The sequence below is a fragment of the Pristiophorus japonicus genome, chromosome 2 (genome assembly GCF_044704955.1).
Source record: "Pristiophorus japonicus isolate sPriJap1 chromosome 2, sPriJap1.hap1, whole genome shotgun sequence".
Classification (NCBI taxonomy): domain Eukaryota; kingdom Metazoa; phylum Chordata; class Chondrichthyes; family Pristiophoridae; genus Pristiophorus; species Pristiophorus japonicus.
The window spans coordinates 60399776-60423535 of NC_091978.1; the positions used below are offsets into that span (position 1 = coordinate 60399776).

The 23760-nt window shown below is 47.0% G+C and overlaps 1 protein-coding gene across 1 annotated transcript in view; it reads left to right on the forward strand.

Moving 5' to 3' along the window:
- Positions 1-20188, forward strand: part of dcc (DCC netrin 1 receptor) — a gene marked incomplete at its 5' end in the record, with an annotated part of 1018431 nt that extends 998243 nt beyond the window's left edge. Inside the window, 2 exons of the mRNA XM_070862030.1 lie at positions 18630-18769; positions 19853-20188. Of these exons, the coding sequence (XP_070718131.1) occupies positions 18630-18769; positions 19853-19942 (230 nt within the window). The remainder of the gene's footprint in view (positions 1-18629; positions 18770-19852) is intronic.
- Positions 20189-23760: the final 3572 nt, after the last annotated feature.

Sequence of the window (23760 nt, forward strand, 5' to 3'; positions counted from 1 at the left end):
CTTACTTTGTTTACCTTTCTACCTGGAACGCTTGTCTGCTGTTATTTGCTTCGAGTCTTGTTTGTGAAGTTTTTTTGACATCATGAAGCTGACCCGTTTCTGCTGAGGGGCAGGTTTCACAATTATAAAAGACAAAGGTAGTTTGATATCTGCAAAAAATGACACGAAATAGCCACTATCAGCTTGCTTGCCTCGTGCTTTTTTTCCTGGCCTCTCTCTGAACATTTTATTGCGGCCTCTCATCTATGGTTCCTCTCGATGCAGTTAAAGAAATGAGAAAGAAAAAATCTATGTTTGTATCAAAAACCTGCTGAATATATTTTCCCCCTATTATTTTTGTTTTTTATTTGAATTTGGTCTGCTCCTGAGGCTCTTCCAATGCTGCTTTGTATCCAGTTGCTGGATGTGTGTAAGGGGAGACAATTTTGTTTTATTTATTCATTCAGGGGATGTGGGTGTTGCTGGCAAGATCAGCATTTATTGCCCTTCCCTAATTACCCTCAAGAAGGTGAGCCGTCAGCTTGAACCTCTGCAGTCCATGTGGTGAAGCTACTCCCACAGTGCTGTTAGGGAGGGAGTTCCAGGATTTTGACCCAGCAGCAATGAAGGAACGATGACGTGGTGTCTGTAGCACTCAAATCACTGACTCCACACGGTTTGGTGTTGTAGTAACTGCTGTGACCTTAGTCCTTTATTGTGTAACTCCAGAGTGCCTCTCAGGTGTGGTGGACAGCCTTTTATACTCTGTCTTGCAGATACTTTCAGATCTCCCACCACAGCGCCCTCTGTGGCGCACCATTGTACTTATACATTTAATGTACCTGGACAATACATAACAGATGATGGATATATTTCCAAGTCAGGGTGGTGTGTGACTTGGAGGTGAGATTGGACGTGGTGGTGTTCCCATGCGCCTGCTGTGCTTGCCTTTCTAGTTGGTAGAGGTCGCGGATTTGGGAGGTGCTGCCGAAGAAGCCTTGGTGAGTTGCAGCTGTGCATCTTGTAGATGGTACACACTGCAGCCACGATGCATCAGTGGTGGAGGGAGTGAATGTTTAAGGTGGTGGATGAGGTGCCAATCAAGCGGATTGCTTTGCCTTGGATGATATCGAGCTGCTTGAGTATTGTTGGAGCTGCACTCATCCAGGCAAGTGGAGAGTATTCCATCACATTCCTGACTTGTGCCTTGTAGATGGTGGAAAGGCTTTGGGGAGTCAGGAGGTGAGACACTTGCCACAGAATACTCAGCCTCTGACCTGCACTTGTTGCCACAATATTTATGTGGCTAGTCCAGTTAAGTTTCTGGTCAGTGGTGACTCCCAGAATGTTGACGGTGGGGGATTCGGCGATGGTAATGCCGTTTAATGTCAAGGGGAGATGGTCAAGGGCGGCAGTCGAGGAGGCGGGAGTTCATGGTCGAGAGGCCTACAAAAGGCCCAGCGGGAGGGCGAGAGGCGGTGGCAGTCGAGGAGGCAGGAGTTCATGGTCGAGAGGCCTACAAAAGGCCCAGCGGGAGGTCGAGAGGCGGTGGCAGTCGAGGAGGTGGGAGTTCATGGTCGAGAGGCCTACAAAAGGCCCAGCGGGAGGTCGAGAGGCGGTGGCAGTCGAGGAGGTGGGAGTTCATGGTCGAGAGGCCTACAAAAGGCCCAGCGGGAGGTCGAGAGACGGTGGCAGTCGAGGAGGCAGGAGTTCGTGGTCGAGAGGCCTACAAAAGGCCCAGAGGGAGGTTGAGAGGCGGTGGCAGTCGAGGAGGCAGGAGTTCGTGGTCGTGAGGCCTACAAAAGGCCCAGCGGAAGGTCGCGAGGCGGCGGCATTCGAGGAGGCGGGAGTTCGTGGTCGAGAGGCCTACAAAGGCCCAGCGGTAGGTCAAGAGGCCCAGCAGTGCAGCTGCAGCAGGGTGAGAATGCAAAAAAGAAGTAGAAAGAAATTGAAAGGTGACGTCACAGCCAAGGGGGTAAGTGATTGGCTGGTGATTGGTGAGTAGCTTTTCTTTTTTCTTTTCTTTATCAGTAAGTAACATTTAGCATTGTTGCCAAATTAAGTTTATCTAAGGGTTAAGTCATGGCTGGACAGCTCGGACATGTGTTATGCTCCTCCTGTGCTATGTGGGAAGTCAGAGACGCTTCCGGTGTCCCTGACTACTACGTGTGCGGGAAGTGTATCCACCTCCAGCTCCTGACGGACCGCATTGCGGCATTGGAGCTGTGGGGGGATTCACTCTGGAGCATCCACGATGCTGAGAATGACGTGAATAGCACATTTAGTGAGTTGGTCTTACCGCAGGAAAAGGGTACACAGCCAGATAGTAAATGGGTGACCAGCAGGAAGAGCAGTGTAAGGAAGGTAGTGCAGGGGTCCCCTGTGGTCATCCCCCTGCAAAACAGATACACCGCTTTGGGTACTGTTGGGGGGGGCATGACTCATCAGGGGAGGGCAGCAGCAGCCAAGTTCATGGCACCGTGGATGGCTCTGCTGCACAGGAGGGCAGGAAAAAGAGTGGGAGAACTATAGTGATAGGTGATTCGATTGTAAGGGGAAGAGATAGGTGTTTCTGCGGCCACAACCGAGACTCCAGGATGGTATGTTACCTCCCTGGTGCAAGGGTCAAGGATGTCTTGGAGCGTGTGCAGGACATTCTGAAAAGGGAGGGTGAACAGCCAGTTGTCGTGGTGCATATAGGTACCAACGATATAGGTAAAAAAACAGGATGAGGTCCTACGAGACAAATTTAGGGAGCTAGGAACTAAATTAAAAAGTAGGACCTCAAAAGTAGTAATCTCGGGATTGACAGTCATTTTCCAACATTCCATTGATTCTGGATCAGTTCCTATCGAGTGGAGGGTAGCTAATGTAACCCCATTTTTTTAAAAAGGAGGGAAGAGAGAAAACAGGGAATTATAGACCGGTCAGCCTGACATCGGTAGTGGGTAAGATGATGGAATCAATTATTAAGGATGTTATAGCAGCGCATTTGGAAAGAAGTGACATGATAGGTCCAAGTCAGCATGGATTTGTGAAAGGAAAATCATGCTTGACAAATCTTCTAGAATTTTTTGAGGATGTTTCCAGTCGAGTGGACAAGGGAGAACCAGTTGATGTGGTATATTTGGACTTTCAGAAGGCTTTCGACAAGGTCCCACACAAGAGATTAATGTGCAAAGTTAAAGCACATGGGATTGGGGGTAGTGTGCTGACATGGATTGAGAACTGGTTGTCAGACAGGAAGCAAAGAGTAGGAGTAAATGGGTACTTTTCAGAATGGCAGGCGGTGACTAGTGGGGTACCACAAGGTACTGTGCTGGGGCCCCAGCTGTTTACACTGTACATTAATGATTTAGACGAGGGGATTAAATGTAGTATCTCCAAATTTGCGGATGACACTAAGTTAGGTGGCAGTGTGAGCTGCGAGGAGGATGCTATGAAGCTGCAGAGCGACTTGGATAGGTTAGGTGAGTGGGCAAATGCATGGCAGATGAAGTATAATGTGGATAAATGTGAGGTTATCCACTTTGGTGGTAAAAACAGAGAGACAGACTATTATCTGAATGGTGACAGATTAGGAAAAGGGGAGGTGCAACGAGACCTGGGTGTCATGGTACATCAGTCATTGAAGGTTGGCATGCAAGTACAGCAGGCGGTTAAGAAAGCAAATGGCATGTTGGCTTTCATAGCGAGGGGATTTGAGTACAGGGGCAGGGAGGTATTGCTACAGTTGTACAGGGCATTGGTGAGGCCACACCTGGAGTATTGTGTACAGTTTTTGTCTCCTAACCTAAGGAAGGACATTCTTGCTATTGAGGGAGTGCAGCGAAGGTTCACCAGACTGATTCCCGGGATGGCGGGACTGACCTATCAAGAAAGACTGGATCAACTGGGCTTGTATTCACTGGAGTTCAGAAGAATGAGAGGGGACCTCATAGAAACGTTTAAAATTCTGATGGGTTTAGACAGGTTAGATGCAGGAAGAATGTTCCCAATGTTGGGGAAGTCCAGAACCAGGGGTCACAGTCTGAGGATAAGGGGTAAGTCATTAAGGACCGAGATGAGGAGAAACTTCTTCACCCAGAGAGTGGTGAACCTGTGGAATTCTCTAGCACAGAAAGTTGTTGAGGCCAATTCACTAAATATATTCAAAAAGGAGTTAGATGTAGTCCTTACTACTAAGGGGATCAAGGGGTATGGTGAGAAAGCAGGAATGGGGTACTGAAGTTGCATGTTCAGCCATGAACTCATTGAATGGCGGTGCAGGCTAGAAGGGCCGAATGGCCTACTCCTGCACCTATTTTCTATGTTTCTATGCTACCAGTGCCACGTGCGAGTCAGAGTAGGAATCGCAGGATAGCTCAGATGAATACGTGGCTTGAGGAGTGGTGCAAAAGGGAGGGATTCAAATTCCTGGGACATTGGAACTGGTTCTGGGGGAGGTGGGACCAGTACAAACCAGACGGCCTGCACCTGGGCAGGAGGGAACCAATGTCCTAGGGGGAGTGTTTGCGAGTGCTGTTGGGGAGGAGTTAAACTAACATGGCAGGGAGATAGGAACCTATGCAGGGAGACAGAGGGAAATAAAATAGAGGCAGAAGCAAAAGATAGAAAGGAGAATAGTAAAAGTGGAAGGCAAAAAACAAAAAGGGCCACATTACAGAAAAATTCTAAAGAGGCAAAGTGAGTTAAAAAGACTGAAGGTTCTGTGCCTCAATGCGAGGAGTATTCGAAATAAGGTGGATGAATTAACTGCGCAGACAGCAGTTAACGGATATGATGTAATTGGCATCACGGAGACATGGCTCCAGGGTGACCAAGGCTGGGAACTCAACATCCAGGGGTATTCAACATTTAGGAAGGATAGACAGAAAGGAAAAGGAGGCGGGGTGGCGTTGCTGGTTAAAGAGGAAATTAATGCAATAGTAAGGAGAGACATTAGCCTGGATGATGTGGAATCGATATGGGTGGAGCTGCGGAATTCCAAAGGGCAGAAAACGCTAGTGGGAGTTGTGTACAGACCACCAAACATTTGTAGTGAGGTTAGGGACAGCATCAAACAAGAAATAAGGGATGTGTGCAATAAAGGTACAGCAGTTATCATGGGTGACTTTAATCGACATATTGATTGGGCTAACCAAACTGGTAGCAATGCGGTGGAGGAGGATTTCCTGGAGTGTATTAGAAACATAGAAAATAGGTGCAGGAGTAGGCCATTCGGCCCTTCTAGCCTGCACCGCCATTCAATGAGTTCATGGCTGAACATGCAACTTCAGTACCCCATTCCTGCTTTCTCACCATACCCCTTGATTCCCCTAGTAGTAAGGACTTCATCTAACTCCTTTTTGAATATATTTAGTGAATTGGCCTCAACAACTTTCTGTGGTAGAGAATTCCACAGGTTCACCACTCTCTGGGTGAAGAAATTCCTCCTCATCTCGGTCCTAAATGGCTTCCCCCTTATCCTTAGACTGTGTCCCCTGGTTCTGGACTTCCCCAACATTGGGAACATTCTTCCTGCATCTAACCTGTCTAACCCCATCAGAATTTTAAACGTTTCTATGAGGTCCCCTCTCATTCTTCTGAACTCCAGTGAATACAAGCCCAGTTGATCCAGTCTTTCTTGATAGGTCAGTCCCGCCATCCCGGGAATCAGTCTGGTGAACCTTCGCTGCACTCCCTCAATAGCAAGAATGTCCTTCCTCAGGTTAGGAGACCAAAACTGTACACAATACTCCAGGTGTGGCCTCACCAAGGCCCTGTACAATTGTAGCAACACCTCCCTGCCCTTGTACTCAAATCCCCTCGCTATGAAGGCCAACATGCCATTTGCTTTCTTAACCGCCTGCTGTACCTGCATGCCAACCTTCAATGACTGATGTACCATGACACCCAGGTCTCTTTGCACCTCTCCTTTTCCTAATCTGTCACCATTCAGATAATAGTCTGTCTCTCAGTTTTTACCAGGGATGCTTTTCTCGACCAATATGTCGAGGAACCAACTAGAGAGCTGGCCATCCTAGACTGGGTGATGTGTAATGAGAAGGGACTAATTAGCAATCTTGTTTTGCGAGGCCCCTTTGGGAAGGGTGACCATAATATGGTAGAATTCTTTATTAAGATGGAGAGTGACACAGTTAATTCGGAAACTAGGGTCCTGAACTTAACGAAAGGTAACTTCGACGGTATGAGGCGTGAATTGGCTAGAATAGACTGGCAAAGGATACTTAAAGGGTTGATGGTTTAATATGTCCTTACTATACAGTATAAATGCATACGAGGTCCATACTTGAGAGAAAATCACTCTGTGACCAGTTACCTTTATTACCAAGACCTCAAAAGACAGCTGGTGGATGGAGCTTCCCCTTTTACACCAGAAAGTCCAGGTTAGGAGTGTCTCCCACAAGTTCACCCCTGTGGTCAGTGTTCTCAAGTTGTACAACTTAGGTCAGCTTATACATGGGTTACAATGATAGTTGAATACATGACATCACCTCCCCCCCCCAAAGTCTTATTGGGATCACACGTTAAGTCTCTCTGGTGGTTTACACTCCCTTGTAGTGCGCCTGAGTTGGGGCTCCGGTTGTTGGGCGCTGGCCTGAGTGTCTGCTGTTTGCGGTGCCTCAGGCCTATCCAGACTGCCCACAGTGACTGGGCTCTCCTCCACTTGGTTCCGGTGTTTGGTCACCTGTGGTGGAGTAAACTCTATGTCGTGTTCTTCCTCTGCTTCTTCTATGGGGTTGCTGAACCTCCTTTTAGTTTGATCCACGTGTTTGCGGCAGATTTGACCATTGGTAAGTTTAACCACCAAAACCCTATTCCCCTCTTTGGCAATCACAGTGCCTGCAAGCCATTTGGGCCTTGCAGCGTAATTTAGGACAAAAACAGGGTCATTGACATCAATACATCGCGCCCTCGCATTCTTGTCATGGTAGTCACATTGTGACTGACACCTGCTCTCAACAATTTCTTTCATAGTGGGGTGTATAAGGAATAACCTGGTTTTGAGCATCCTTTTCATTAGCAGCTCTGCGGGTGGAACCCCTGTGAGCGAGTGTGGTCGGGATCTATTGGCCAACAGGGAACCCCCTTGGATTCTCAGCATCCCCTGTTTGATTATCTGCACTACTCGTTCCGCCTGGCCGTTTGAGACCGGCTTGAACAGTGCCGTTCTGACATGGTTGATTCTATTGCCTGCCATGACGTCCTGGAATTCAGTGCTAGTGAAGCACGGGCCATTGTCGCTGACCAAGACGTCCGGTGGACCATGGGTGGCGAACATTGCCTGTAGACGTTCTACCGTGGCAGAGGATGTGCTTGAATTTAAAAGGGCACACTCAATCCATTTGGAGTAGGCGTCTACTACAACCAAAAACATTTTTCCCATAAAAGGACCTGTGTAGTCCACATGGATGCGTGACCATGGCTTGGTGGGCCAGGACCAGGGGCTAAGGGGGGCTTACCTGGGTGTGTTGCCCACATGAGTACACGTGTTGCACCTACGAACACAAAGTTCCAGGTCTGCATCTATCGCTGGCCACCAAACGTGTGACCTGGCAATTGCCTTCATCATGACAATGCCCGGGTCCTCATTGTGAAGTTCTCTGATAAACACCTCTCTGCCCATCTGAGGCATGACTACTCGGTTTCCCCACAGTAGGCAATCAGCCTTAATCAAGAGTTCACCCTTGCGTCTATGAAACGGTTCAAACTCCTCAGGGCATGCCCCGTACGTGGCTGCCCTGTCCCCATTCAGGACACATTTCTTAACTAAAGACAGTAGTGGGTCTTTATTTGTCCAGACTTCAATCTGATGGGCTGTCACAGGTGAGCCTTCGCTGTCGAAAGCTTCAACAGCCATGACCATCTCAGAAGCATGCTTGGTAGCCCCCTCAGTGGTGGCTAGTGGAAGTCTGCTGAGTGCATCGGCACAGTTTTCAGTGCCCGATCTATGCCGAATTGTGTAGTCATAGGCGGGTGCCCACTTCTGTATGCGGGCCGATGCATTCTCATTTATGGCCTTGTTGTCGGCCAAAAGGACGTTAGGGGTTTGTGATCTGTCTCCAGCTCAAATTTCCTGCCAAACAGGTACTGGTGCATTTTCTTTACTGCATATACACATGCTAGCTCTTCCTTTTCTACCATCCCGTAGCCCCTTTCTGCCCGGGATAGACTTCTGGAGGCATAAGCTACCGGCTGTAACTGACCATTGGCATTCACATGCTGCAACACACAATCAACCCCACAGGACGACGCATTACACGTTAAAACTAGTTTCTTACATGGGTCATATAATGTTAAACAGTTTGTTGGAGCATAACAAATTGCGTGCCTTATCAAAAGCCCTTTCCTGCTGTCCCCCCCAGACCCAATCGTGACCTTTGCGTAGGAGCACGTGTAGCAGCTCTAACGGCGTGCTCTATTTGGGAAAGAAGTTGCCAAAATAGTTCAGGATCCCCTGGAATGAACGCAGCTCCGTCGTGTTACGGGGTCTGGGTTCTCTCTAGATCGCTTCCGTTTTGGATGCAGTAGGTCTGATCCCGTCTGCTGCTACCCTCCTCCCCAGGAATCCTACCTCTGGAGCGAAGAAGACGCACTTCGCCTTTTTCAGTTGCAGCCCTGCCTGGTCCAGTCTGCGTAGCACCTCTTCCAGGTTGTGGAGGTGTTCTTCAGTATCGCGACCCGTGACGAGGATGTCATCTTGAAAAACCACCGTCCTTGGAATCGACTTGAGGAGGCTTTCCATATTTCGCTGAAAGATCGTGGCGGCCGAACGAATCCTGAATGGACATCTGTTATACTCAAACAACCCCTTGTGTGTCGTGATGGTGGTCAGCTTCTTCGACTCACTCGCCAGCTCCTGGGTCATGTAAGCTGAGGTCAGGTCCAATTTTGAAAAAGGTTTGCCACCGGATAGCATCGCAAAGAGGTCCTCCGCTCTCGGTAGCAGGTACTGGTCTTGGAGTGACATCCGATTGATGGTGGCCTTGTAATCGGCACATATTCTGACCGACCCATCCGCCTTGAGCACCGGCACGATCGGGCTCGCCCAATCACTGAATTCGACTGTCGAGATGATGCATTCCCTTAGCGGCGGTCCAATTCGCATTCTATCTTTTCCCGCATCACGTATGGCACCGCTCTGGCCTTGTGGTGTACTGGCCTGGCGTCCGGGTTTATGTGAATCACTACCTTGGTCCCCATGAAAGTGCCGATGCCGGGTTGAAGTAATGAGTCAAATTTGTCCAGGACTTGTGAGCATGATACTCGCTCCACAGAAGAAATTGCATTGACATCGCCCCATTTCCAGTTCATGACAGCAAGTCAACTCCTCCCCAGCAGTGCGGGACCATCCCTCGGGACAATCCAGAGTGGCAACCTGTTCTCCGAATCTTTGTGGGTCACGACTACCGTGGCGCTGCCTAGCACCGGAATGATGTCCTTTGAATATGTCGACAATAATTTTGGCCTCCTGGCCTTGGACACCCACAACCTTTCGAACTGTTTGATACTCATCAGGGACTGGCTGGCCCCCGTGTCCAGCTCCATTAATACTGGGATGCCATTGAGGAGCACTTTCATCATTATCGGTGGCGTCCTGGTATATGAACTGTATATGTGCTCCACATGAACTCGCTGAACTTCAGCTTCCAGCGATTTCCCCCAGTATTCATTTGGCCTTGTGGGGCTTACATCGGGCCTGTCCTCCTCGTACATCAACCTGGCTGCAGGCTTCCTGCACATAAGCGCCAAGTGACCGCTGACATTGTAGCTTCTGCAGGTATATTGCTGATACCTGCAAGCTCTGGCTGGGTGTTTGCCTCCACACCTCCAGCATGAGTTCGAGGCCCCATTGTCGGAAACAAAAGATCCATTACCAGTCGATCGTCTCTGACTGTCTCTGTAACTGTCCTTAAGCGCACCAGTAACAGGTGTTGATGGCCCCATTACTGGCCGCATTGTCCATTGCGATGACATGAATTGCCGTTCAGCTAGCCATTGTCTCTGTTGAATTCCCCCTTTGGTTTCGACTGCATGCTGGGGCATGTCCGATTGCCCTTGTCTGCCGAGTGAACTATGATTCATGTTAACAATGTTGACTCCCTGGTCGTTTGCCGCATTTGAGCGAAGATTGTTGCCATAAATCATTCTGGTCTCTTCCTCCCCTGAGATAATTGTCTGGGCTATCATAGCCGCCGCTTCCAAGGTAAAGTCTTTGGTCTCAATCAGTTTCCTGAAAACCCCAGCGTGCCCGATGCCCTCAATAAAAAAAGTCTCGCAGCATCTCTGCTCTGCATGCATCTGGGAACTGACATAGGCTCACCAGTCGCCGGAGATCTGCCACGAAGTCTGGAATGCTTTACCCTTCTCGCCGCCGGTGCATGTAAAACCGGTGTTTCGCCATTTGCATGCTGCTCGCCAGTTTAAGGTGTTCCCCGATCAACTTACTGAGCTCTTTGAATGTCTTGTCTGCCAGCTTCTCTGTCGCTAGAAGGCCCCTCATCAGGGAGTACATTCTGGATCCATAAACCGTCAGGAGATGAGACCTGCGCTTGTCGACCTAATCCTGTCCTAACCATTCCTTAGTGACAAAACTTTGCTGTAGTCTCTCAATAAAGTCGTCCCAATCAGCACCAACACAGTACCACTCTTCTGTGCTGCTAGTGGCCATGTTTGCGTGGATTAAATCCCAGTTTCTCATCGCCAATAATATGTCCTTACTCTACAGTATAAATGCACACGAGGCCCATACTTGAGAAAAGATCACTCTGTGACCTGTTACCTTTATTATCAAGACCTCAAGAGACAGACGGTGGGTGGAGCTTCCCTTTTTATACCGGGAAGTCCAGGTTAGGAATGTCTCCCACAAATTCGCCCCCCTGTGATCAGTGTTCTCAAGGTGTACAACTTAGGTCAGCTTATAACAGTTGAATGCATGACATGGTGGATAAGCAATGGCAAACATTTAAAAATCACATGGATGAACTTCAACAATTGTACACCCCTGTCTGGAGTAAAAATAAAGCGGGAAAGGTGGCTCAACCATGACTAACAAGGGAAATTAGGGATAGTGTTAAAGCCAAGGAAGTGGCATATAAATTGGCTAGAAAAAGCAACAAACCTGAGAACTAGGAGAAATTTAGAATTCAACAGAAGAGGACTGAGGGTTTAATTAAGAGGGGGAAAATAGAGTACGAGAAGAAGCTTGCAGGGAACATAAAAACTGATTGCAAAAGCTTCTATAAATATGTGAAGAGAAAAAGATTAGCGAAGACAAACGTAGGTCCCTTGCAGTCGGATTCAGGTGAATTTATAATGGGGAACAAAGAAATGGCAGACCAATTGAACCAATACTTTGGTTCTGTCTTCACGAAGGAAGACACAAATAACCTTCCGAATGTACTAGGGGGACAGTGGATCTAGTGCGAAGGAGGAACTGAAGGATATCCTTATTAGGCAGGAAATTGTGTTAGGGAAATTAACGAGATTGAAGGCCGATAAATCCCCTGGGCCATTAGTCTGCATCCCAGAGTACTTAAGGAAGTGGCCATAGAAATAGTGGATGCATTGGTGATCATTTTCCAAAAGTATCAACCTGAATCAGTTCCTGTGGACTGGTGGGTAACTAATGTAACACCACTTTTTTTAAAATGAGGGAGAGAGAAAATGGGTAATTATAGACCGGTTAGCCTGACATCAGTGGTGGGGAAAATGTTGGACTCAATCATTAAGGATGAAATAGCAGCGCATTTGGAAAGCAGTGACAGGATCGGACCAAGTCAACATGGATTTATGTAAGGCAAATCATGCTTGACGAATCTTCTAGAATTTTTTGAGGATGTAACTAGCAGAGTGGACAAGGGAGAACCAGTGGATGAGGTGTATTTGGACTTTCAAAAGGCTTTTGACAAGGTCCTGCACAAGAGATTGATGTGCAAAATCAAAGCGCATAGTATTGGGGGTAATGTGCTGACGTGGATAGAGAACTGGCTGGCAGGCAGGATGTAGAGAGTCGTGATAAATGGGTCCTTTTCAGAATGGCAGGCAGTGACTAGTGGAGTGCCGCAGGGCTCAGTGCTGGGACCCCAGCTCTTTACAATATACATTAACGATTTAGATGAAGGAATTGAGTGTAATATCCCCAAGTTTGCGGATGACACTAAGTTGGGTGGCGGTGTGAGCTGTGAGGAGGATGCTAAGAGGTTGCAGGAGGTATGGAGAGAAAGCAGGAAAGGGGTACTGAGGGAATGGCGGTGCAGGCTCGAAGGGCCGAATGGCCTACTCCTGCACCTATTTTCATGTTTCTATGTTTCTATGTTAGACTCTCTCTTGTTGGAAATGATCATTGCCTGGCACTTATGTGTCCCTGGACAACATAGACAATTCCCTATACCTCGGGAGTCTTTTATCAACAAGGGCAGACATTGATGATGAGATCCAACATCGCCAGTGCAGCCTTCAACCACCTGAGGAAAAGAGTGTTTGACGATCAGGCCCTCAAATCTGCCACCAAGCTCATGGTCTACAGGGCTCTAGTGATACCCGCCCTCTTGTATGGCTCAGAGACATGGACCATATACAGTAGACACCTCAAGTCACTGGAGAAATACCACCAACGATGTCTTTGCAAGATCCTGCAAATCCTCTGGGAGGACAGACGCACCAACGTTAGTGTTCTTGACCAGGCCAACATCCCCAGCATTGAAGCATTGACCACACTCGACCAGTTCCGCTGGGCAGGCCACATTGTTTGCATGCCTGACACAAGACTCCCAAAGCAAGAGCTCTACCCGGAACTCCTTCATGGTAAACGAGCCCAAGGTGGGCAGAGGAAACGTTTCAAAGACACCCTCAAAGCCTCCTTGATAAAATGCAACATCCCTACCGACACCTGGGAGTCCCTGGCCAAAGAACGCCCTAAGTGGAGGAAGTGCATCCGGGAGGGCGCTGAGCACCTCGAGTCTCATTGCCGAGAGCATGCAGAAAACAAGTGCAGGCAGCGGAAGGAGTGTGCGGCAAACCAGTCCCACCCACCCTTTCCTTCAACGACTGTCTGTCCCACCTGTGACAGAGACTATAATTCTCGTATTGGACTGTTCAGTCACCTAAGAACTCATTTTTAGAGTGGAAGCAAGTCTTCCTCGATTCCGAGGGACTGCCTATGATGATGATGATGTGGCGTGAATGTTACTTGCCGCTTATCAGCCCAAGCCTGGATGTTGTCCAGGTTTTGCTGCATGCGGGCATGGACTGCTTCATTATCTGAGAGAAAATCCCCCTCCAGTCAGTCCTCATTATCTTCACGTGATTATGGCTCAATGGACCTCCCCCCCCCCCACTAACACCATCCCCCCACTAACACCATCCCCCCACTAACACCATCCCCCCCGCACCCACCCCCCACCATCACCCACCCCACCCAACCAAACTAAGTGGCATGGCCAGAAGATGGGCACTCTCAGTATGAGGAATCAGAGACCAAGGCGCAAAGCTGTGTCTCGCCACACTGTGCTACAGTGTGTGAGAAGGCTCCAGTGCTCTACCTTTATGAGGAATCCTATTCAGATCTGTAGTTGGGCTAATATTACAGAATAAAACAAATATTTTATTTCACATGCAACACAGGATACCTTGTTTTGCCTCTATGCATGGGATCTATATAAAGGATAATTAGACTTACACAGTAGACACCAGGTTTTGTATTGCTTTTAGGCTCGCATATTTTTAACCTATTTTACAAGTTTGCACTTATCTGTGCTAAACTATGCAGCCATGAATCAATAAATGCTTTCAGCAAAAATAATGAAATCACACCATTTCTGCTGACTCTAAAGATGCTAACTGCAGTCAATCTAGATTTTTTCTTGAAAAGTTGGTCTGTCATTTTTCATCAAATTAAATGAAACGGCTTTGGAAAGCAACTCACAATTATGTGTCACTTCTCAGTCTCAAATGTCAGCATAATATTTTCAGCAGAATTTAGGAAAGTTATTTTCACGGTATGAATCAGCAACAAATCCTACTTTGTGATCTTTATCAAATCTTTTTGTTTGGTTTTATATATATATATATCAGATGCAGTTAACTTTTAAGTGGAATACATTAATGTATTGCAGTTATATTTATTAAGGAGTAAAGTAGTATCTAGACTGTTTACATATGTTGTTTCAGTTGCCTGTTCTATTGTATTTATATAATGGCACTATCACCAGAGGCAGGCCTAGTGCTATGACAACCAATATTCCCACTAATTACTTTGTTGTGTCCCTTTAACTGGTTGTGCATCCCATTTAATTTTCCGCTCGGTTTCCTCCATGCAAAAGTCGGTGAGCGGCCTGCAGAACGTTGATGTAATAAAAACAAGATGGCACGAATGCCTCTAGTGACGTGGGGACTTATCTCAAGAAGTAGTTTCCCCCCACGCTGCCTGTGTGACAAGAAATCTGTGCAGCCTTGTAAAAATGGCACACAGTTTGAAGAAATTAGTGGTGAATCGGTACAGGTTTGTTCAACTATTCTGGGAAATTTGAATAAGTCACATATATCGAATTTTGGGGGGATTTTCCTCCTCGTCTGGCCTCGAGTTTGAGCCGAGAGTGAGGGAAAGTTTGTGTGGAGAGGCCTGCTGTCACTTCAACGCTCCTTCCCTCTCTGCTGTCACTTGAATGCTCCTTCCCTCTCCCCTTGCCAGGACCACTGCTGACCATTCTTTCCACACCCGCTGCATGCAAATAGTGCAAGAGTTGGGATCCAGGTCCCCAGAAGGCTTCTCCCCCATTCGCCCCACTGAACATTGTTTCCCGGGCCTACCATTTGGAAGGTGGCAATAGGCCCTGGGAAGCGACATTAAAGGCTCTGACATCCCCGAATGGAGCAACCGCCTCTGCCTCCAGGCAACCCAAAAGCTCCTGAATACCCTGGTCTCGGCCGGAACCATCAGTGGCTTTTGCCAACTTCGATTTGACGTATTCTTAGAGGTTTGATCACATGATCTGATCATATGACTCTCACAAAGTCAGTCGCTGTGGAATCAGAAGAGGCTTCAGAAAAAAAGATAGTTTGCTTTATCATTCAGACATTTTAGCGCGAGTCTGACCTTTCCAAAATGCCTGATAACTTTCCCAATGTCTTGAAGAAAATCTTTACCTCCTTTTCAAAAGGGTAAGTTTAAGTGCCTCACTGCAATTTTGAAATTCTCTTTGAAATGTAATGTTTTCCTATGACATTATAAGTGTACCCTGTGCATTCAGTGGATTTGTTTGATCGGCAAGATTTAATCTGACTTCTTACTCTGTTTCAGCTGTGAATGAAGAAATACAACTTCTTTAATTCACCATACATACTTGTATAGTGGGAAGTCAGTGATCATTATTAAATATGCTTTATCCACCATAATTATAACAGATTACCAGAATACTGCATATTAAGTGGAGTTGTCAGTACCTGTATAATCAATAAGTTAATAGTTACTTGCTGTACTGGTGATGTGTGCATTTTTTCGATATATAAAGAGCCCCTGCTGTGGCTACGTGCTGGTTTCCTATAAAATGGATAGGGCGTATTCTAGCCCACAGTGACCTTTGGTTAGGGATATCAACCATTAAGCCCCAGTTTAGGATTGAGATTGGGGAAAATCACGCTTGGAGCATAGATTCAGTAATTTAAATTATTAATCCCGTTTGCAGTTCTGGTTCATCTGTAACCCGCAAGAAGTGAAAGTGCACGGACGGAAACGTCATCAGCTGCACAACTCACATTAGTTTGGCTGCAGCCAACACAGACAACCTTGCACACAAATCCATGGAGGAAAGCCACATATATGTCAAACAGATGACTGATGCACTAATCGGCAGGCACAAACACTTTAACCTCCTTTCCCATTGCATAGCAACTGACACTTGAGGAGGGGAACTGATAGAGTAGAAATCGAGAAACTATTTCCACGGGTTGGGGAATCTACGGCATAAAAATCAGAGCCAGGCCTTTCTGGAGTGAAGTTAGAAAATGCTTCTACACACAAAGGGTGGTAGAAGTTTGGAACTCTCTTCCACAAACAGAAGTTGATTCTGGGTCAATTGTTAATTTTAAATCTGAGATTGATCGATTTCTGTTAATCAAAGGTATTGAGAGATGTGGAACAATGGCGGGTATGTGGAGATGGTATGCAATTGCCAAAATGGAGGGGTCATTGATGGCAGCATGCGGCTTTCTGAGCAGTAGCTTCCTGCACCTCATCTGCTATGAGCAGATGTTCCTTTTCAAGTGTGCAATGTGATTTTCCCAGTGCAACCTCCTCAAGCCTGCTGCCTGTAACTGTGGGGCTGCCTGCAAACCTTGGTGAGGGGGACACAGGGTGTACGAGGTACTGCTTTGGCCTGTCATACAAGCATAGAATTAGCCTGCAGAAGTTGAAAGAGCACATAGCCAGTGATAGGCATATTCCCAACCTGCAGCCCATACTGTGTGTCAGTAAGTGATCATGGGGGAAAACTTCATTATCACCCCAGTTAGGGGCGGTAACATTTGAGAGGTGGGAAACTTAGCAACAGGTGCTAAAGTTTCTCCCCCCTCACAAAATTCGGTTTACTGTCCCCAGGAGGAAGTGGAACTCTAAATCAAGCGCTCCACTTCCTTCTTGCAGCGCTAACGGGGCGAACGCCTTGGCAGCACTGCACACTGGGCCGTGCAGTGCTGCCGCGTCTGAAAGACTCTTCCCTCCCTTAAAGCGAAGGGCCCACACTACAGACTTTGCAAGGGGCAAAGGGACCTACCCGGACCACCAAGGGAGCGGGGGTGCCACTTGAGAAGAGTGCCGGGCTGAGCGATCGTGACCAGAACCCCACGAAGAAAACGGAGCAGCACCGCGAAAACCAAGGTAAGTTTTTTTTTTTACTTACCTCGGCCACCTCACCTTTAATTATCGGCCCGGTAAGCGTCCGGTCGCCTGATCCGCCCCTCCTGCAGTTGCCAGTGTTTTCGGCCAGCGCAGCTGCAGGGGGAGAAACTCAGTTTCGAAGCCGGGGTGAGGTGCATGGCGGTGATGTCACGATCTCCGGGCGTAGGTGATTGGGGCGCAAAGCTGTAGTGCCACCTCTAAACTCCCGCCCAATATGGCGGGAGTCGTTGTCAGTGCTGCACCCAGTAGGTAAGGTATTTGCAGCCCGGGCGGTGCAAAGGCATTACATTTCTAGCCCATCATGTGTCGTGTAGCACTTTGAAGATATGAGTGTATGAAAGCAATCATGAGTTACAACGTGAATGTATGCCCTGCTGGAGTATGAGTATGTATAGTCAGCAATGAAAAAGCTTATCATTTTGTGAACGCTTGGCATGGGGTCAGCAGTAAATATATAATAGGACGGTTGGCAACTTTGTGACATCTTGGACCATCTATCTGATAGATGGCCCTGTTGCGTAGTCTTATCGTGACAACTTGCCTCAAAAGTGCCATCTTCTTCTGCTTGTTTCCAGGAGGTGCCTGTGGAATTCTCTACCACAGAAGGTTGTTGAGGCCAATTCACTAAGTATATTCAAAAGGGAGTTAGATGAAGTCCTTACTACTAGGGGAATCAAGGGGTATGGTGAGAAAGCAGGAATGGGGTACTGAAGTTGCATGTTCAGCCATGAACTCATTGAATGGCGGTGCAGGCTAGAAGGGCCGAATGGCCTACTCCTGCACCTATTTTCCATGTTTCTATGTGCCATTTTAACTCAACCGGCCCGGGTTAAAATCACCCAGGTTATGTAGCCACCCCTGGTGCCGTTGGGAGCTGATCATTTGCGATCTTAGCCTGCCCAATTGTGCACTAAGCTGGCAGAGTCCTTTTGTACATATCTATGTTGGGTCCCTATGACATCATCAGGACCCGACTGCAATTTGAACGGCAGCCTGAACGGGAAGTGGCAATGAGCCCGGAGTGCTCCTTTGAGCCCCACAAGTAAAGCTTAGGCCTCTTCTGCCATGGATTCTTCCCACCTCCCATTGCGAGAGCCCCACTGGGCGGCTCCTGAGGCCATTCCCACCACTGGCCTGGTCTCGAAGGGTGGCCTCTGGGCTGCACGATTTTCCGCGGCGGGTGGGCGTACGGGCAGGAAATTAAATCTCTCGTTTGGCTTTCTACCGGAAGCCTGCAGGCAGTTATTATCCAGGCCCAGGTCTTGTGGTTATTACAAACTGTGTTGAGCCTAGCTACCACCTTCTGCAAGGCACATTAAAATGCTCTGGGTGAGATGCTCTGGAGCAGCAAACTACTTCACAAACTACCTCATGCAATGGTACCTCCACTTCACCAAGCACCAAACAGGGGTTCGAGTGCTATGCTAGTCCATCACTTGCACATTTTGCAAGCTTCCATTTATAAAAGGGACGTGTCACAAATTCTATTTTATAAACGTTGTAATAGAGCTTCCCCTACTGGACTACTGCTCCACCTAGTGGACTACTGTGGTAATGCAACTACTGATGTAAATAATAAAGGATCATGGTGACAGTTTCTGTTGGAGCCATCTTGTGTAGTATGTTTCTTAGTGAGGTCCTAAGAATATATCACAAACGTATAATTATTTTATAAAAATGTATTGACTAAAACTGGCAATGGGAGTTATATATCATCTAATTTTGGATTCTTTGTGGGTTTTGATCATAGGTTCTAACCTTGCGCTGAGTCATGGTAAGACGGCCTCACTGGGACTGGCTGGAAAAGCAAGGTCTCCGCTGCTTCCTGTTTCTGTCCCAACAGCCCCAGAGGTCACAGAGGAGAGCCACAGGACAGAGGACCACTCTAATGTAAGGTCAATAGAATTAGTTACATTTTAAATGCAAAAGAGCTGATACTGGATGAAAAATAATAACATTGTTGTATCACATGTTGGCAGTATTTTCCCTTCAGTATGATAACCATTGATATCAATGAAGCCAGCATACTGTTAGCAGGATGAAATTTATCTGCTGTCGTTTTATTCATAGAATACAATGGAGACAAATTTAGCAATAACAGGCAAGCAGGAATAGAGCATGTCGTAACTGAAGGCAGCAACTTGTTTGACAAACAAGATTGAAAATTGAGTGCTTATTTCTGTTCACTTACATTTTAAAACTGTCTCATTTCAATTCTGGATATTTTGTATGCACTGAGCCTACCCAGTGGCGAGCCACCTGGGCTTGTCTTTGCATTAGCTCTCAGGATGGTCGGTCTCCATTCAGTGGGCTCCTTCCTGTCATGGATGTCACCATGTCAATTTTTCATTGTTCAGCCCTCCATATATTTGACATTTTATAAGGATTTTTAAAAAGGGCAAAAATGGTGAATGAGTAGACATCGTAGTTTCATCTTGTGTTACATTATAATTTGAATTCAGAACTGACTCTGAAGGCATATAGTCGCTCGGAAAACGAGCCAAAGGTGGGCAGAGGAAAGGTTACAAGGACACCCTCAAAGCCTCCCTGAAAAAGTGCAACATCCCCACTGACACCTGGGAGTCCCTGGCCAAAGACCGCCCTAAGTGGAGGAAGTGCATCCGGGAGGGCGCTGAGCACATCGAGTCTCATCGCCGAGAGCATGCAGAAATCAAGCGCAGGCAGCGGGAAAGAGTGTGCGGCAAACCAGTCCCACCCACCCTTTCCCTCAACGACTATCTGTCCCACCTGTGACAGAGACTGTGGTTCTCGTATTGGACTGTTCAGCCACCTAAGGACTCATTTTAAGAGTGAAGCAAGTCTTCCTCGATTCCGAGAGGCTGCCTATGATGATGATATTAAACTGTATTTAGAATAGTTCTGAGAGGCCCTTCAGTCATACTGTTTTGTCTTTTCCATACTTTAAAAATGTCTGCACAGTGTAAAACAAGGCTATCGTGTTTCCTTATTCAGGTATATGAGCAGGATGACTTGAGTGAGCAAATGGCCAGTCTGGAGGGCCTCATGAAGCAGCTGAATGCCATCACAGGCTCGGCATTCTAACCACCACCACCACCTGCTAGAGACAAATCAACCAGGAGCCAGGCAGCATGCCAGTATTTATGTACTGACGTTGGGACACGCAGTGTGCCCTCTCTTCAGCAACTTTCAGTTCAAACAAGGAAATTCCTCAAAAAGGACATTGTTCATGTTGACAGCTGTTCCATTGCTCATCTGTATATACACACTGTCTTTGAGTAATGCACTGGAATTTTGTTAATGGCTGGTTCAGTATTTCACTTGCAACTGATCTCGGCAGCTCACCCAGGGAAGTTACTAGCTTGGAACAGGAGAAGGGGGGAAAAAAATACAATAACGGTAAAATGGAGTCAGTGAGCACGCTCCATCAGTGATCCCAATGGATTTTGGGGAAAATGCTTCTTGTACAGCTCAGACAATAAAACACATGTAGAATAGAGTCTATGAACACATTCCATCAGTGACCCAATTCAGTGTGGGGGCGGAGAAGCTGTGATTTTTAGGCAAAGTCTCATGAGACACTGGATTATTGGGCACGCACAATAGGAAACAAATGGACCCCATTTGATACCGGCAAATAAATATTGATCGTTTAAAAAAAAATGTAGGCTATGTCAGTGGGGCATCAGCATGAGGTAATATTCTAAATAATTCACAGTGGTATGTCAGCTTACATTTAAAGGAGCCGTTCAGTGATCAGAGTGCAAGCCTCAGACAGTATCATTAAAAGCACACTCCAGGCTATAGAGAATCAAAACTTCTGCTCAGCTTTGGTGTGTGCTCATCCCGGAATAACTTGTTAGTGATCCTGTTTAAAATGAAGCCATAGCAGGTGTTTAACACAGTGTGTTCATTGACCTTTGAAGAAACCAATTGTTTTTCTTTTGCCCATTTGATAAGAGAGAAAGTCATTAAAGCTGCAGGTCTAGAAATAACGAGCTGTTCGGAATTCCGGAGTACTCTAGGCTAAATCATCTTAATGGGGACAAAACACACATGCTCTAATTCTTGATGTAGTAGCATATACGGCCGTGATGGATCCATTATTCAACCACGGATTCTTTGACAATTAATTACACTTGCTACATAATTTGATTGCAAAAATGTAGCCATCAAAGTTTTGACATTTGTTTTTATACAGTGTCCGATTGCATTACGTTGTGTGCCAACATGCCAAGCATTTAGGGCTGTAGATTTATTGTGGGAACTCTTAGGCTAGGAATAACAGTAGATTCATGGTATGGCTTCTTCTCTTGTCGTAGTCAATTGCCGTTCCTCTCAAATGTTGCTGTTATATTTTGCTCGACTTTGATAACGTGCAAAAAAGCAGCAACACACACAAACTGTCGAAACACCAGTCTATATATCTGGTATTATCCTCTATAATAAAGTAAGCCCCTTAGATAGTATATCATGCTATCTTGTTGGTCAATCAACCAAATTACTCTCCCGCTCCTGTGCCCGCACCAAATATCCATGACCTCATGACTTTCATGGCAGTCTCCTAACCCTGCAGCAATAAAGAACGAGAAAGATGTTTCAGACCAATAGAGTCTATTTTGACACATGGCAAAGCTTACAATAGTTTTGAGTTCCTTATTACCAGCAGATTATAGGGTAGAAATTCAATTGCGATTTTGCCCCGTTTTCAGGCATTCTACATATAAATTTCACAGTGGGATGACCCACACTGAGGCTCTCCAAAGGCATCCCTGGCGGCCGCCCGAAATGAATGCTGGGTTCACTAAAACATTTAAATTGGGGTCCTGCACTTGCTTGTAGTCGGAACCTTTGGAAAATTGGTGTCTGGGATCCTTTGATTTGATAATTCTAAAGCCTGCCCAGAACAACATGGCTAGAACACTCAGGGAGCACGCTGCAGCTGCAATGTTTAAAGTGTTCCCCACCTCCATTCGGATAAATCTCTAGTTGGCATGTTCAGGCTGCTGGGGATTCTTTAAGCATTTTTTTTGGCTACATTGGCTGAGTATGGAGAAGTATTTAAAACGAAATAGCTGTTGGGAGTGCTGATATTTGACTGCAGCTGTACTCTGTCGTTTCACTGGCAGCAGGAAAACTGGGAAAGATGGGAATGTTGTTGGAATTGCCATTGAGGCGGAACAGTAGCAGCAGCAGCACAGACCTGCAGAAGGCCAAAGAAGTGCGTGAATGAGGCAAGGGCACAGGAGGCTTTACAGCATTCAGGTGTTTCGCAACAGGGTGATTCACAACAGGATGTCTCACCACAACATGTCAGAGGAGTAGTGTTTGAGGAGGCTGCGTTTCAGCAGGCAGGCAGTCACTGCCTTGCATCACCTGTTGCAGCAAGAATTTGAGCCAAACACCAAGGCACACACAGCACAGCCTGTGGCTGTAAAGGTTACGACGGCGCTTAACATCTATTCAGTGGACTCATTCCAGGCTGCAACAGGTGACATCAGCAACACCAGTTACTGTTTCTGTCCATGTGGCCATCAATCAGGAGATTGATGGTCTCTTCACAAGGAGACAGCACGTTCCCAATGCAGGCGGCTGATCAGTAGGAGAGAGCTGTTGGGTTTACCCGCCATCACTGGGTTTCCTCAGGACTGTACACATGTTGCCCTATGTTGTACCTGTTGACAACCAGCCTTGTTTTGTAACAGGAAGGGATTCCACTCCTTGAATGTTCATCTCTTCTGTGACCACGGACAGTGGACAGTGTAGCTCCGTGCCCAGTTTCAGGCAGTGGTCATGGTGCCAGTCCTCAGTCGCCTCCGTCTTCCAACCAAACCAACAGGTGGCAGGCAGGCTCCTTGGAGCCAGAGGTATCCTCTTTACAACTAGCTCATGACTCCTGTCAGGAGCCCTGGGCACAGAAGCAGGATGCCAGACAAGAATAAGAGCTCTCATTGAACAAACCCTAAGCGTCCTCAAGAAAAGATACTTGGACCAAACTGGTGGAGTCCTGCGGTATAGCCCCCGAGCCATTCTCCAGATTTGTAGTGGTGCTGCATGCTACACAACTATGCTACCTGGGCCATCCTATCCCCCTGCCTATGCTCCTGTGCACTAGTGCCCAGTGAGTCTTCCAGTGCAGACCTCTCCATCTTATCCTCTAAAGTAATTGGAATGTCAACCTCTGAGCAGGTTCTTGGTAAAGTCAAGTGATATTGCATCATTATGAGCGCAACTGTCTTCCAGCACCATAGCCTCTGGGCGCTCCCAATTTGCTTCACCTGAAATGAAAGGGCGGGTCAAGGTTTAGCATTTAGTGTCAAAGATAAGCAGAGACAGGTGAGTGGCTAATGAAAGCATTTTTCCAGGAATAGTGTGTGATGGTGAGATTTTAGTGAGAAGTGAAGGAGTGCAAAGTAGCCAAGAGCCCTGCAGGACATGTCCTCCAAACTTGCCATTCGCCACACTCCTGCCGCAACCCATGCCCATCGATTCCACAATGTCCTCCTCGTCATGTGAGAGCACCTGAATGGAAGCTCTCCCTCCTTCCGTCCTCGCCTCCTCCTTGCTATTACTCATGACATTGCCCTGCAAGAAAGAAAGCAGAGAGGCAGCATAGTGAGTTGCTTTGAGGATGTACATGTGAAGGTGAATAGTGGTGCTAGTGAGTGGAAAGTAGCATAGGGTGTGAGGAGAGTAGAGTGTAGCATTTGGAGCAGAAAGAGGTGGAGTGAAGTGAACTGCAGTGAATGGAGGAGAGTGCTGGTTATCGGGGAAGAGAAGGGTTGAGAGTGCCTAAACTTTAAATAGTATAAGGTTATGCAGGGAATAATAGTAGATAGGAGTTAGGAGTTCTGGTTAGGTCATTAATCTTTTTCTTGCACTTCAGCCAGGTCCATTGAGTG